Source organism: Dipodomys spectabilis, unplaced genomic scaffold (assembly GCF_019054845.1).
Source record: "Dipodomys spectabilis isolate Male_0828 unplaced genomic scaffold, ASM1905484v1 ptg000157l, whole genome shotgun sequence".
NCBI lineage: Eukaryota > Metazoa > Chordata > Mammalia > Rodentia > Heteromyidae > Dipodomys > Dipodomys spectabilis.
In genome coordinates, this window is record NW_024870834.1 from 20513433 (window position 1) to 20527942 (window position 14510).

Here is a 14510-nt window from a genome sequence, read left to right on the forward strand (position 1 = left end):
GGACGGGGGGGACCTCCCGCGGGGTCCTCCCGGCTCTGCCTCCTGCTTCCCCGTGGCTGCCGTGTGGCTCAAAGGCCGGATGCCCTCCGTGCCTGGAGTGACAGGGGGTGTGCATGTGTCTCCCCCATCCCCTCCCCGCGCAAGCCTCTCCAGCTGATCGCCAGTGAAGTTTCTGCCAAAAGTTGAGCTCTGGGACCTCCCCCAACGTGGCCTTTGTCCTTCTCCTAAAGGAACTTTTAAAATTCCTTTCTCCTAGATTGACGAAGGGGAGAAACAAACAAACAAACAAAAACAAAAAACACCTCTGAAATTCTCCAGCGCTACACAAGGTCTGATTTCTCGTATTTCCTAACCCCAGACCCTGAGATCCCCGACAGCCTGGCTCCACACGCAAGATATCTCAACATGTTGGTTTTACATAACGGACTTATTTTCCCCAAAATTAGCTAGTAATTCTGTTTGTGTGTGTGTGTGTTTTGTAGAGTTACTAGGGCTGTGGAGAATAGAGATAAGCAAATATTATTACTGTTAATAATTCGGTACAGCCTTCTAAGGAGGGCTGTTGACAATAGCATTAAGGATTCTCATATCTCTTGTGACCAGCCTGGAAGTTCCATTTCTAGTATTTTGTCCTGAAAAAAATTCAATCAAGTGCATACACACATACACAAGCACACACATATATCTATAGTCATATACAGATGCAAAGCTTAAATAGAAACCCAAAGATGAACAAAAGAGAATTATGTCATAGTGTTGAAATGAATAGGCATTGAAAGAATATATTAAAAAGATTGCTCATACTGGGAAGGTGGCTCAGTGGTAGAGTGCTTGCCTCTCATGCATAAGGCCCTGGGTTCAATTCCTCAGAACCACATAAGTAGAAAAAGCCAGAAGTGGTACTATGGCTCAAGAGGTAAAATGCTAGCTTTAAGCTAAAGAGCTGAGAGACAGCACCCAGGCCCAGAGTTCAAGCCCCACAACTGGCAAAAAAAAAAAAAAACCCAAGATCTAATTCTTTGGGGCTGGGAAGGTGGCTCAGTGGTAGAGCGCTTGCCTTGCATGCATGAGGCCCTGGGTTCGATTCCTCAGCATCACATAGGCAAAAAGAAAAAAGCCGGAAGTGGCGCTGTAGCTCAAGTGGTAGAGTGCTAGCCTTGAGCTGAAGAGCTGAGGGACAGCGCCCAGGCCCAGAGTTCAGGCCCCATGACTGGACCCCCCCCCCCCAAAAAAAAAAAGATTGCTCAAACACATAAATGTATGCTTATATACATAAACAGGTATCTCAAAAAGAAAATGGTGGGCTGGGAAGTTGGCTTAGTGGTAGAGTGCTTGCCTCACTTGCATGAGGCCCCTCCTCAGCACCACATAAGCAGAAAAAAGCCAGAAGTGGCGCTGTGGCTCAAGTGGTAGGGCACTAGCCTCGAGCCGGGAGCTGAGAGACAGCGCCCAGGCCCAGAGTTCCACCTCCATGACCAACAACAACAACAACAAAAAAAATAGGATAATGGTTGTGATGGACAGAAATCTATGCTTATCAATCCTATCCTCCACTGTGACAATACAAGGAGACGTGGCCATGAAGGCCTGTAAGCCTATAACGGTGAGGCCATGAGCCAACAGGACTGATGTCCTGATCAGAGGGGTAAGAGACACCAGGAGCACCAGCACAGGAGCAAAGTCACACAGAGCTCACTTAAGAGTAACCCTATCAAGCCGGGCGCTGGTGGCTCACGCCTGTAATCCTAGCTACTCAGGAGGCTGAGATCTGAGGATCGCGGTTCAAAGCCAGCCCGGGCAGGAGAGACTGTGAGACTCCTATCTCCAATAAACCACCAGAAAACCGGAAGTGGCGCTGTAGCTCAAATGGTAGAGCGCTCGCCTTGAGCTGAAGAGCTGAGGGACAGCGCCCAGGCCCAGAGTTCAAGACCCACAACCAACCAAAAAAAAAAAGAGTAACCCTATCAGCACCTTGATCCTGGCCTTCCAGCATCTCACAGCTGAGAGAAAATTAATTTTGTATTAAAGTCATTCAGTGTTAGTAGCACCCTAAGCTGACTAGCACAACCTTCTTGCTGGTCTATTTTCTGATTGTCCCGTAATGCAGATTTATTTTTATTTTTTTGTCAGTTGCGGGCAATGAACTCGGCTTGGGCACTATCCCTGAGCTCTTCAGCTAAAGGAGAGCACTCTACCACTTGAGCCACAGTGCCACTTCCGGTTTTCTGGTGGTTTATTGGAGACAAGAGTCTGGTGGAGTTTCCTGCTTAGACTGGCTTTGAACTGTGATCCTCAGATCTCAGCCTCCTGAGAAATTAGGATTATAGGCGTGAGCCACCGACACCCAGCTGAATTAGCCAATTTTGTAGACAACATACAAATGGTCATGGTCAGGAGCCAGCAGATCAGATGCCTTCTTGTGTCTAGCAGGTTTGATTAGGGGATTGAACTCGGCCACATCAATGTCACAGAGTGTCTTCACAGCCTGGTTGATCTGTTGCTTGTTGCCCTTGACATCCACAATGGACGCTGTGTTATCTTCTGCCTTCTTCATGGCTGACTCAGGGATGAGGGAACTGGTAAGCGGCACTGTGGTCAAGCTTGTTTTCTCCAGCGGATGCTCTTCTGAGCATATTTGGGCTGCAACATCTTGGGCTGCAAGAAGGTGAGTGACATGTGCAGCTTCTTTTTATGTCTGTGGATGCTTCTTGGCCTTCAATGCTTTGTCTTTGGTTTGGCTTTGGGAAAGGTGGGAGCTTTGGGTGCAGTTTTGGTGAAAGGGATCCCATGCCCATTTCCACCTTAATTTTTTTTGGGGGGGTCCGGTCATGGGGCCTGAACTCTGGGCCTGGACGCTGTCACTCAGCTCTTCAGCTCAAGGCTAGCGCTCTACCACTTGAGCCACAGCGCCACTTCCGTCTTCTTTCTTTTTTTTTATGTGGTGCTGAGGAATCGAACCCAGGGCCTCATGCATGCAAGGCAAGCGCTCTACCACTGAGCCACCTTCCCAGCCCCTCCACCTTAATTTTTGACATAAGAAATTTCATTTTGAAGACCGGTAATTGAACCACATCAAATAAAATAATCAGGAGCTGGAAGGTAGCTCAGTGGTAGAATGCTTGTCTTGCATGCATGAGGCCCTGGGTTCAATTCCTCAGCACCACATAAGCAGAAAAAGCCGGAAGTGGCGCTGTGGCTCAAGTGGTAGAGCACTAGCCTTGCGCTTGAAGAGCTGAGGGACAGTGCCCAGGCCCAGAGTTCAGGACCCATGACTGACAAAAAAAAAAAAAAAGCAGCCAGGCACAAGTGGCTCACGCCTGTAATCCTAGCTACCCAGGAAGCTGAGATCTGAGGATCGTGGTTCAAAGCCAGCCCAGGCAAGAAAGTCTGTGAGACTCTTATCTCCAATAAACCACCAGAAAACCGGAAATGGCTCTCTGGCTTAAGTGGTAGAGTGCTAGCCTTGAACAGAAGTGGCCCTGTAGCTCAAGTGGTAGGGCTCTAGCCTTGAGCTGAAGAGCTGAGGGACAGCGCTCAGGTCCAGAGTTCAAGCCCTACAACCGACCAAAAAAAAAAAAAAAGATAACAAGTGGGCCTGGGCACTGGTGGCCTGCCTATAATCCTAGCTACTCTGGAAGCTGAGATATGAGGATTAAGGTTTGAGGCCAGCCTCAGGAGGAAAGTCCGAAAGACTCTTAATGCCAATAAAACTGCTTAGAAAAAAAACCAAAGTGGCACTGTGGTGCAAGTGTTTAGAGTACTAGCCTTGAGAAAAAGAATCTCAGGGACAGTGCTCAAGCCCTGAGTTCAAGCCCAGGACTCCCCCCTGCCCCCCCCAAAAAAAAAACATGAAAAGTGAATTGTTTTTCAAAAACCACTTTTGTGCTGCCTGGATGCTACAACATTAGGCCCAAAGAAAAGCTCTCTCAGATGACCTGGCCTACTTTTGATCTTTTTCATGAACTAGTAATGGAAGGAAGAGGTGGCAGGGTCAGTAGCAGTAGCAGCGCTTCAGTAGCAGCGCTAGAGGCAGAAGTGGCAGTAGCCACTGGCCCAGAGTTGCTGAAGAGTTCCAGAGAGTGGATGAAGGGCAGAAACGATGGGGAGCAGAGGCAGCAGGGGTAAGGAAGGCCAATGGGAATAGAGGTGAGAGTGGGTGGGAAGCCAAGGCTGATGGAAGGAGTCTGTGAAGAGCCAGGTAAAGAAGCAGGCCCCTGTTTGCTGAAATTCCAGAGAACTGCACTCTTTAATGGACTAAGGGTGTCAGACCCTATGCCTGAGAGCTATATCACTGTGAGCTGCCAAGGGCAGAGGGCTGCAGCACTGTAGCCCCAAGAGCTGTATGTGACAGTAGCTGCTGTGGATCTAGCAACCAGGACCCAAGGCCCATTCAGGAAACTGTAGGACTAGCTGGCACTGCCTGCTACTTACTGCTGTCTGTTACTCACTGATGCTGGAAGCAAGATTACAATAGCTGTCAAGTGCTAAGGCCCTGTGGTAAAAGTCCAGAGCAATAAGCCTTCAACATGAACACATAGAGAAATCAGCTCAGGGTTTGCAGCAGTAAGCCTCTGGGTATGACACTCTCAGCTGTGGGGATGCGCCTGGCCCAAGGCCTAGCAGATCTTCTGAATTAATTGGTACATAACGGGACAGACATGTATGCTTCCACTGCGCTGTCTGTGGCCAGCTGCATGTCTCGGTAATTTTGCATGGCTCATGAGTGATGCTAGAAAATTCCAAATGGTAGAAAAAAAAGACTCCCCATTTCTTGGCACTCAGTGACCTAAGATTGTTACCACTGGAGGAGCTCTCCTCGCCAATTTACAATTTCTGAGTAAAGTAAAATGATCACGACTAACTGGCCTGTAACTAAACCAGTATAAAAAACCAGTATCTATCTATCTATCTATCTATCTATCTATCTATCTATCTATCTATCTATCTATCTATCTGTCTGTCTCTGTCTGTGTCTGTCCACCTATCTACCCACCTATCTATCTATATCAGTATTGTTGAGCCTCAGGGACTTAAAGAGATATCTTATTTTTTTGTTCTGGTTCTGGGGCTTAAACCCAGGGCCTAGATATTGTCCTTAAGCTTTTTACCCAAGGCTGGTGCCCTACCACTTGAACCACAGCTCTACCTTTGGGCTTGGTAGCTTTTCCCACTTTTGGTAGCTCATCTGTTAAGTCTCATGGACTTTCCTGCCTGGCTTCAAACTACAATCCTCAGATCTCAGCATGATTACAGGTGTGAGCCACCAGCACCAGGCTACTACCTATCTTTTTTTTTTTTTTTTTTTTGGTCGTGGGGCCCGAAGTCTGGGCCTGGGCACTGTCCCTCAGCTCTTCAGCTCAAGGCTAGTTTCCTACCACTCGGGCCACAGTGCCACTTCCAGCTTTTTCTGCTTACATAGTGCTGAGGAATTGAACCAAGGACCTCATGCATGCAAGGCAAGCACTCTACCACTGAGCCACCTTCCCAGCCCTACTACCAATCATTTTTAACAAGAAATAGTAACAGGAAAAATGAAATGAACATTAAAGTTCCATTTAGTAGAGATAGGAAGACATTCAATGCTAGGAACTTTTGCTGCAGTTTTGTGGTTAGTATATAACAGAAGAAAGGTATATACTGCCAAGCCACAGTAGGGGTTTGGAGTGTGGACAGCTGGCAGAAGAGAGGTGTTCAAGCAGATAAAATGTCAAATCCTAGCCACCATCCAGGGAGAATGAATGTTCCACCACAATATGTGGGAGGAAAAAATTAAACAATTAAGGCGCTTACTTTGTTTTCAGATGACCTATTAACTACCAAAGCAAACCATCCATAAGGAGGCCAGATACTCTCCAGAAAAGGCCTCTAGTACCTGGGGCCACAGGAAGACACTGGGCGGGCAGCACGCTTGTAGCCAGCCTGTTTGTAGCCAAGTATCAAAACTCAGTACTGCCCATAGTGAGAGGCCAGCAGTGTTGTGCTATTACTATTACCTCCACTTTGAAGTTGGGTTGTTTTGTTTGCAATCATGTCATTTAGCATCTGGCAAATGCTGGGTTCAGAGCCACATGCGTTCCATGCATGTGAAGTTGTCTCCCAGAGCCAGGCCTCTGACCAGATGGAGGCTATAGCCATCTTGTGGTGGGGCAGTGCATCACCAGGCAACTGTCCTCCAGGGCCTATGCTCCTCCCAGGAGCTTTCTAATTTAATTAAAACTACTAGTGCTGTGGCTGTAGTGGCTTTGATGTGGGCCTGGTATTCCAGGCCTGGAAACAACACCACATAGTCACAACGTAGGAGCCTGAGGAGCACCCAACAAAGTACTTCAAGATGATGTCACTGAGGAGCCACGGTGGAACCACCGCAAAGAGTCAGGATGTCATAATCAAGAAAGAGAAGTCATGATTTCTAACAAAACACAAGTGCCAGTTGTCTTCACTAAAACCCTCCCTGGCCACCACAGGGCACTATTCCCTTAAGCTGGCTTGAAGGAAGCCACTTGTGCCAGGCAAATTCATGTCCTTCCTTGAAATAATTGTTTCATTGTAAGAAAGACTGATGAGGTTAACATTTAAATGTTTCAGATGACTGAGTTGAGCTGTATTAAAATGGCAGATGTGACAAAAAAAAAACTAGAGCAGAGAAAGTTCCTTGACTTGAATGCTATAAAGCCCAGTTGGGATGGGGGTCTAGAAATTTGGCTTTTTTATTTTTTTGTTTTTTGTGGATCATGGGGCTTGAACTCTGGGCTTGGGTGCTATCCCTCAGCTCTCCACTCAAGGCAAGTGCTCTACCACTTGAGCCACAGCGCCACTTCCAGAAATTTGGCTTTTTAACTGAGAAAGCTGAAGGGAAAAAAAAAATCCTCTATTGTCCTGTAGCCTGACACAAGTATGAACAATGTGTATTTTGTTTGTAAAAAAAAAAAATCTTACATAATACAACTTTAAGGATTTATTTTTGTTTAGAAGAGGCACTGAACTTTGATAATAAAACCATGTTTTTCCATTCATTCATGCCAAAAATGGTTCTACTTCAAGTTGGTAATGGTAACTACCTTTGAGAGGAGACTGAAATTGGATAATGAATTAAAAAGGTCCTTTAAAAAAAATTTTTTTTTGGCAGTACTGGAGTTTGAACGTAGGGCCAGGCACATGGCACTCTTCCATGTGAACCACACCCACAGCTCTTTTTGCTTTCGTTATTTTTCAAATGATGATTCACATTTATGTCTTTTTTCTGTTTTCTGTTTGGAAAGGGTCTCACATTTATGTGAGAGCTTGTCCGGACCATGCTGTCAGTGCTTCCTGCACCGCTAGGGTAACAGGTCCGTACACCCAACATTTACTGATTGAGTAGGGAATCTTGTGAATTTTTTGCCTGGGCTGACCTCCAACCAAGATCCTCCTGATCTCTATTTGTGAAGTAGCTGGGATTATAGGCATGAGCTACTATGCCAACCAATACGCTTTTTCATCTGTATTACTTCACTTTTTCACAATGAAGAATGCACATATAAAGGTATCTTTTGTGTGTATACCAATCTTGGGACTTGAACTCAGGACCTCTTGCTCTTGCTTTGCTTTTTAACTCATGGCTGGTGCTCTACCACTTGAACCATGCCTCTACTTACAGATTTTTTCTGGTTTATTAAAGATTCTCTTGGATTTGTCTGCCTGGGTCCAAATTGTGATTTGAAGATCTCACTCCTGGAGTGGCTAGGATTATAGGCGTGAGCCACCAGCACCTGGATGCTTCACAGACTTTTTACCATTGAGATGTTTATGAAAAAAAGTTTGAATCTTCAGCCAGGCATCTTCCTGTGCCCTTGAGTGAGCCTTTGGCTCTCCTCCATAGAACACTGCTTCACCCAGCACTGCATGCACAGAGGCTCTGGAGGGAGGAAAATAAGGTGGGTCAATACAATGACCAGTTTCTGGATAGTAGATTATTTGGGGTCTGTCTTTTCCATGGGCTTGTAACCGTTCAGAGGCTATTTGAGCATAGAATGCACTCTTCCAGTTATGATCATCCATACCAACAATAAACAGAAAGGGCCCTTGGGCCTTTTCCAATGGAATGAGACTTCCGTGGTTGGGTTCCTCCAGTGGATTATTCCAGACATCTACAAAATCCAAAAGGCCTGACTCAGTGGTTTTTTGTTTTAAGGAGTCAGTGCCAAGATCAGAAATGATCATATCCTTGTAATGCAGAGGAACTATAGTGTTGGCCACACAGGAATTGATAAGTACAGTGGCTGTGATGTCCTTCAGGAAAGCAGCCATGGAAAGACACAGGTCACCTCCTTTGGAGAAGCCAAGAAGCCCAATGCTAGGGCCTTTCACCTGAGGAGAAATGGGGGAGGAGAATAAGCCCAGAATCCATAGGTAAATGGTGATTTTTACATTCTCTCAGTAGTTTTCTCAAATATAACTTGCTTCCCTTCTGTTTGTTTTTGGGTCCGGTCGTGGGGCCTGAACTCTGGGCCTGGGCGCTGTCCCTCAGCTCTTCAGCTCAAGGCTAGCGCTCTACCACTTGAGCCACAGCACCACTTCCGGCTTTTTTTCTTTTTGCTTATGTGGTGCTGAGGAATCGAACCCAGGGCCTCAGGCCCTGGGGCCTGAACTCTGGGCCTGGGCGCTGTCCCTCAGCTCTTCAGCTCAAGGCTAGCGCTCTACCACTTGAGCCACAGCACTACTTCCGGCTTTTTTTCTTTTTGCTTATGTGGTGCTGAGGAATCGAACCCAGGGCCTCAGGCATGCAAGGCAAGCACTCTACCACTGAGCCACCTTCCCAGCCCCTTGCTTCCCTTCTTTAGGCAACAATATACAAAGTCCAAGTGTATCTTCTATTGATTTCCTAGTATATAGGCCATCTCCTAATATATATACAGGGAGGACCTTATACCTAAACCAAATGAAAACTGTTAAATATATTCTTTGTCCCCCCCTTACCTTGATAAGTATAATACCATAAAATTTTACAAGATTGGCTCCAATTTAAAACCTTAGGACTCACTGGAGTTCTGTATTGAAATGTGGCACAGGCTGGGCACTGGTGGCTCATGCCTATAATCCTACCTACTCAAGGGTTGAGATCTGAGGATTGCGGTTACAAGCCAGCCTGGTAGGAAAGTTGCTGTGAGACTCTTATCACTACTCAAAAACCAGAAGCAGAGCTGTGGCTCAAAGTGGTAGAGCAAAAGAGCTCAGGGACAGCACCCAGACTTTCCTCTCAGACTTTCTTTACAAAAGCATAACGCTACTTATCACACTTAGCATGAATAATGATTCCTTAATACCATCAAATACACTACTCCTATTCAAATGTCACCAATTGCCTCAAAAACGTGTTTTTAGACTATTCCATCTACACTTTAACATTAGCATTATAAATGAGAAAAATTAAATCTTCGAGAGGGCACCTGCCTTATTCAGGATGGTAAGAGATAGAACCAGAACGCTGGGTTAGTACTGACTTAGTTCAGTACTCTTTGAATGACAACAAATAGTCACAAAGGGAACTAAAATATTCAAGTCTTTAGAGACAGTTGGAAATGAAATCATAACTAGTAACTAGAATTTTTTTTTTTGGTTGGTCATGGGGGCTCAACTCTGGGCCTGGGCGCTGTCCCTCAGCTTTTCAGCTCAAGGCTAGCGCTCTACCACTTGAGCCATGGAGCCATTTCTGGATTTTTTCTGCTTATGTGGTGCTGAGGAATCGAATCCAGGGCCTCATGCCTGCGAGGCAAGCACTCTACCACTGAGCCAACTTTCCAGTTCTAGTAACTAGAATTATTAACTAGTAATAATAAATAGTAACCTTACAAAGAGCCTTTGTGTTTCCTTGTATGTCCTAGTAAGGCTTTTGGGTCCAGCCCTGTGTTCACTACTATTCCATTTAGGAAAACACTGGGACTCACCTTTGGATGTTGCAGCATAAAACCCACAGCTTCTTCAAAGTATTCCAGGCACACGTCACTCAAATACTCAGGGAGGTCTTCATATCTGAAATAAGCCAGGGCAAGCACAGCAAAACCATGTCCCGCCAGGAGGCTGGCTCTGTATTCACAGAGACCACCGCTGCTTCCAAACAGATCAATGATCCCTGCAAAACACCCCTCACCTGCAGAAAACAAATCATGGGAAGCTTTAGGCTCCCAAATATCATTCTGAAACAGAGCCAACTAACTGTGGAAAGAGAGAAAGAAAGGGGAAGGGAAGGGAAAGGAAGAAAAGGGAAGGGAGATGTTCTGAGTTTGAGATTTTGGCAGTCAGCAGGGGGAAAATAGGGAAAAAGGATTCTATTTTAATTTTTGGTTTTAATAACCTACAGAGGAAGTGGTGCTGTGGATCAAGGTGGTAGAGTGCGAACTTTGAGTGAAAGAGCTCAGGGACAGCATCCAGGCCCTGAGTTTAAGCCCCATGATCAACAAAATAAAAACAAACCTACAGAGACAGAGGACAATAAATAAAAGAGCTTAATTTCTGATTTTTGTCATATACTTGCATAAACAATACTATAAATGCACATATATAGAAATAACATATAAGATGTACATTCCCACCAACTTTTCTTTCTCATTTTTCTCAAAAAGCAGTATCTACCTGACAACTGTCAAATGTCTGCCTTTCTTAAAGAACACCCACACTAAATCTGCCAAACTTTTGGCCATGCCAGCGAGCCAAAAAAGCCAAGCGTGAGAGGCCCTAACTTCAAGCCCTGGTGCCAATACACACACGGAAGAAAGAACGCCAGACGTGGGGGGCTCTGGTGGTTCACACCTGCGATTCTAGCTATTCGCAAGGCTGAGATCAGAGGCTCCGCGGATGCAAGCAAATCCACCTAGGAAAGTCCGGAAGACTTTATCGCTCTGCTGGAGGAGTTGGCCTATGGTAGAGAGCCAGCCAGAAGCGCGCATACCAGAGAGAACTCCCAGGGAGTTCAAGTTCGAGCCACGGGGAGGGGTGGAGGGACCCGGGGGGCGTGGAAGGGGGAGTTTAGACGTTCCATGATCACGTGGTTAGCAGGCTAAATCAAAGACCTGGGACGAGACCAGACCTAGGGAGCAAGTCAGGCTCTGGGTAGCGGCGGCTCACCTGGCGGCAGGAAGAGGGTGGCCCGCACCCGGCCCTCGCGCACCGGCACCCGCCGCACCCCGGCCGCCATGAAGTGCCGCTCGTGCACCGCCCGCGCCAGCACGCGCCCGCCCTCGGGCTCGCCGGGCCCGGCGGGCTCGCGGCCGTCCAGCACCTCCAGCTCCAGCAGCAAGGGCGTCTGCACGTCCCGCTTGAGCAAGCGCCAGAAGGGCCTGTCGGGCTGCAGGGCCCAGACGAGCCCCATGGGCTCGAGCCCCGCGAAGCTGCCGCCCAGCGCGGGCGCGCGCTGCAGGTCCAGCTGGCCGCGGGCGTCGGCGCGGTAGCGCGCGTGGGCCCGGAAGAGCGCGCCCTTCTCGTCGCGCAGGGACGCGCGCAGCGCCACGGGCTGCTCGGGGGCCAGGCCGTGCACGGCGATGCGCACCGGCTCGTCCCAGCACACGCGGCCCGCGGGCTCCACCACCACCGTGGCCGCCGCCATGCAGACCAGGGTCCCAAATCAGAATATACTGGTTGGATGGATCTGATTAGGGGAATTCAGTCACCACTGACTCTTCTGCTTCTGCCCTTCTACTGGGAGCCGCTGGCGCGCTGTGGAGGATTGCAGGGTGGAGAGGTGATCTGCTCGGACTAATGATTAATTCGGAGCTGAAGGAGCGCAGAGAGCACGTGATGATTGCGAAAGCGATCTCCCTCCCTCCCTCCCTCTACTTTCAGCTGCTACCCATATCCTTCCTCCAAAACCAAAATACTAAATCAAAGTCAACGCTTATGGTTCCAGACTTTTTTTTCTCTCTCTCCCTCCTTCCCCCCCCCTCAGATATGGTCTCACTAGGCAGCCTGGACTAGCTTCAATTTTTCAATCTTCCTGTTCTAGCCTCCCAAATGCTGAGATTGCAAGTGTGTGACTGGCTTCAGCTCTTAACTCATTTAAATGTTACAAATTCATGCTGTCTTGAATTATATCTGTTGTCCAACCCAAATCCAGGAATTTAACCACAAACTTGTGTGGATGAAAAGTAATCCTTCCTTCCCCCCATGTCCCGGGGCTACTATTGTCCTTGGAGAGCTTAGATAGGCTTTGAGAATGGCAAGTTCCTGCACTGACAGCACATACTGTTGAATGAGGACAGGCATTCGCCAGCCAGGCTGGTTGACTAGGGGCAGAAATGGATGGACAAGTTTTTGTGACCTAATAAAATAAGCACAGATTTAAGAAGGGAGAAGGAACTCAATTGGAGAGTGCTAGTGAGGAACCTAAGCAACTCCATTTCACTTAAGACTCCCAACTCAGTTCTGCAACTTAACCCTTGACCCACTTCAGCCCCAATGCCTGGAATTACAATAGCTGAAATTCCAGAACAGCCCCTTCTAGGGTCTGGTGAGCATTATCTAAAGCAGACACCCTGCAGTTTAGCACCTATCCTCTTGAGACTCCCCTGTGGTGCAAGCCAACCAGTTTAAAGTACATCAGCCCCCTTGATCTAACCAACTTGTTTCTGGCCCTTTCCTGCTTTGTAGTGCGCCAATCATACTATAGAGTTGTTTTATGATTTTCCCGCGGTTTGTAGTCATTTGTTACAAGAAGTTATGATGTATGCAAAGCCCCTGCCTTCCCTAAAAAATGTATAAAAAGTGCTGTAACCCTGGGCTCGGGGCCTCTCAGCGTCATGGGCTGCTGCCATTTGGGGGGGGGGGGGGGAGGGAATCAAGCTCAAGCTTGCAATAAAGACCCCTTTGCTTTTACATTGGTGATGGTCTCTGGTGGTCTTTTGGGTTAAGGATTTCCGAATTCGGCTTTACATTTGGTGCGTTGGCCAGGAATCCCCCCCAAGCCCACCCAGACACCTTAACCAAGGAGTCGTGAGAAACCTGGCCGGTAAGTCTGAGGCATTGCCATTCTGTCTGTCTGAATCTGAAAACCTAGGTGTCTGTCTGGTCGGCAAAGGATCTTGGTGGATGCACTGTAAGGCTGCCGACGCGGGTCTGTGGGAAACGTCCCCGTTCCCTCATCTGAGTGGATTGTTATCTGCTGGAGATTTTTCTCTGGCACCTGCTTGACTTTCCACACCTGAACCGGAGTGGCCACATCTGAGTGGATTGTTGTCTGCTGGAGATAGATTTTCTCCGGCACCTGCTTGACTTTCCACACCGCACAGCGCTTTCATTTCGTGTCATTATCTGTCGAAATTATGTTTCTTCCTTGCCCTGAGACCACTGTTCATGATATTTACTTTTGATTTTCCGCAGGAAACTAACCAGACCAGTCTCCCCCCCGGAAAATTTGTGCTTATTTCCATCGTCCTGTCCTCTCCCTCCCCTGACTCTTGCAGGTTAATAATGCACGGCATTTGCTGTTTTTTTGTGTGTCATAACCTTGATTTTATAAATTGCTTATTCCTGTTTGTTTGCTAGATTAGTGCTGGACATTTTAGTTGGCCTGACTACATGTGCATGTAAAAAAGGGCTGGAGAGACTTGGTGAAATTCTTCTAATACCCTGCTGGTTCTGATTTTGTACTTGCTTCTTTGTCAATTATGAAACTGTCACTGGCCACTGCAAGTGGCCCCAGCAAGATCTCAGCCTCAGGCCTTCCTTGGCTCAGGGGGTCTGAGCACGGGGGAGAACCTGTCAGTCTGAGGGGACGGCCACTAGGGACTTCTTTCTCTTACCCAAGATGACTGGGAATTCTCCTCCGCCTTGGAAGGCCCCTGGGTCAACATTTGCAGGAATCTAAAAGAAAAATCCTCTGGAATGAGTAGAGGGGGTTTGAGTTGCCTGGTAAGTGGATTTGAGATGTCGCCCCATTCACTGAGACCTGATTTTGTCTTTGTGGCCACTTGTCTGTCTTGTTTACTTCGGTGTGTTTTCTGTTCTATGTTTCCTGGGGTAGGGAAGGTCTGAGTGAGAGTGGCAGGCTCACTCAGCAGACTCTAGATTCAGCTTGCTGAATGAAAACAGCAGAGTTCTGGTAGAGATAAACTGGGGGCCCATTAGTCCCCAACTCAGCCTTTGGTTGTCTTGTCTAGTTCTGTTTTAGAATTGGTACCAGTTTTAAATGTGGATCCTTGGTTTTTTTATTTGTGTTTTTGTTATTTATTTGAACATCTCTGTGGGAATAAAAGTTCCAGCCTCCGGCTGGGCTCAGTCACAGACCTGCTATGCCCCCCTCCCTGTGAGGCGTGGAAGGTTGCTGGGCTAGTTTGGTTCCCTTCACGCCTCAGGCTGCATTTTCTCCTAGTGGAGGCTGCCATCGGTGAGGGTGTAGAAGGCTGTGTGCCTGGTTTGGACTCTTCAGCTAGTCCTGACAATGTAACAATTTGAAAAGTGCTCTTGTTTAAAAATTGGATTAAAAAAAAAATCAGGCCAGTTTAGTTTCAGGTGATCCCCTCCCCAGCCCTCCTCCAACAGAA

At 47.5% G+C, this 14510-nt stretch overlaps 1 protein-coding gene across 1 annotated transcript; it reads right to left on the reverse strand.

The window, feature by feature from the left end:
• Window positions 1-6925: 6925 nt before the first annotated feature.
• Window positions 6926-11662, reverse strand: Acot6 (acyl-CoA thioesterase 6). The gene is made up of 3 exons (XM_042692606.1): window positions 11101-11662; window positions 9924-10126; window positions 6926-8346 (listed from the first exon to the last, which is right to left on the reverse strand). Exons 1-3 carry the CDS (start codon window positions 11576-11578, stop codon window positions 7726-7728), a joined length of 1302 nt encoding a protein of 433 aa, XP_042548540.1. The 5' UTR covers window positions 11579-11662; the 3' UTR covers window positions 6926-7725.
• Window positions 11663-14510: the final 2848 nt, after the last annotated feature.

Excerpts from the sequence above, each read along its gene's own strand:
- Acot6 (XM_042692606.1), bottom strand. The coding sequence starts at position 11,578 with ATGGCGGCGGCCACGGTGGTGGTGGAGCCCGCGGGCCGCGTGTGCTGG. Across the intron at positions 10,127-11,100 it reads CACCCTCTTCCTGCCGCCAG|GTGAGGGGTGTTTTGCAGGG; the intron begins GTGAGCCGCCGC and ends TGTTTTCTGCAG. Across the intron at positions 8,347-9,923 it reads TTATGCTGCAACATCCAAAG|GTGAAAGGCCCTAGCATTGG; the intron begins GTGAGTCCCAGT and ends ATTTCTCCTCAG.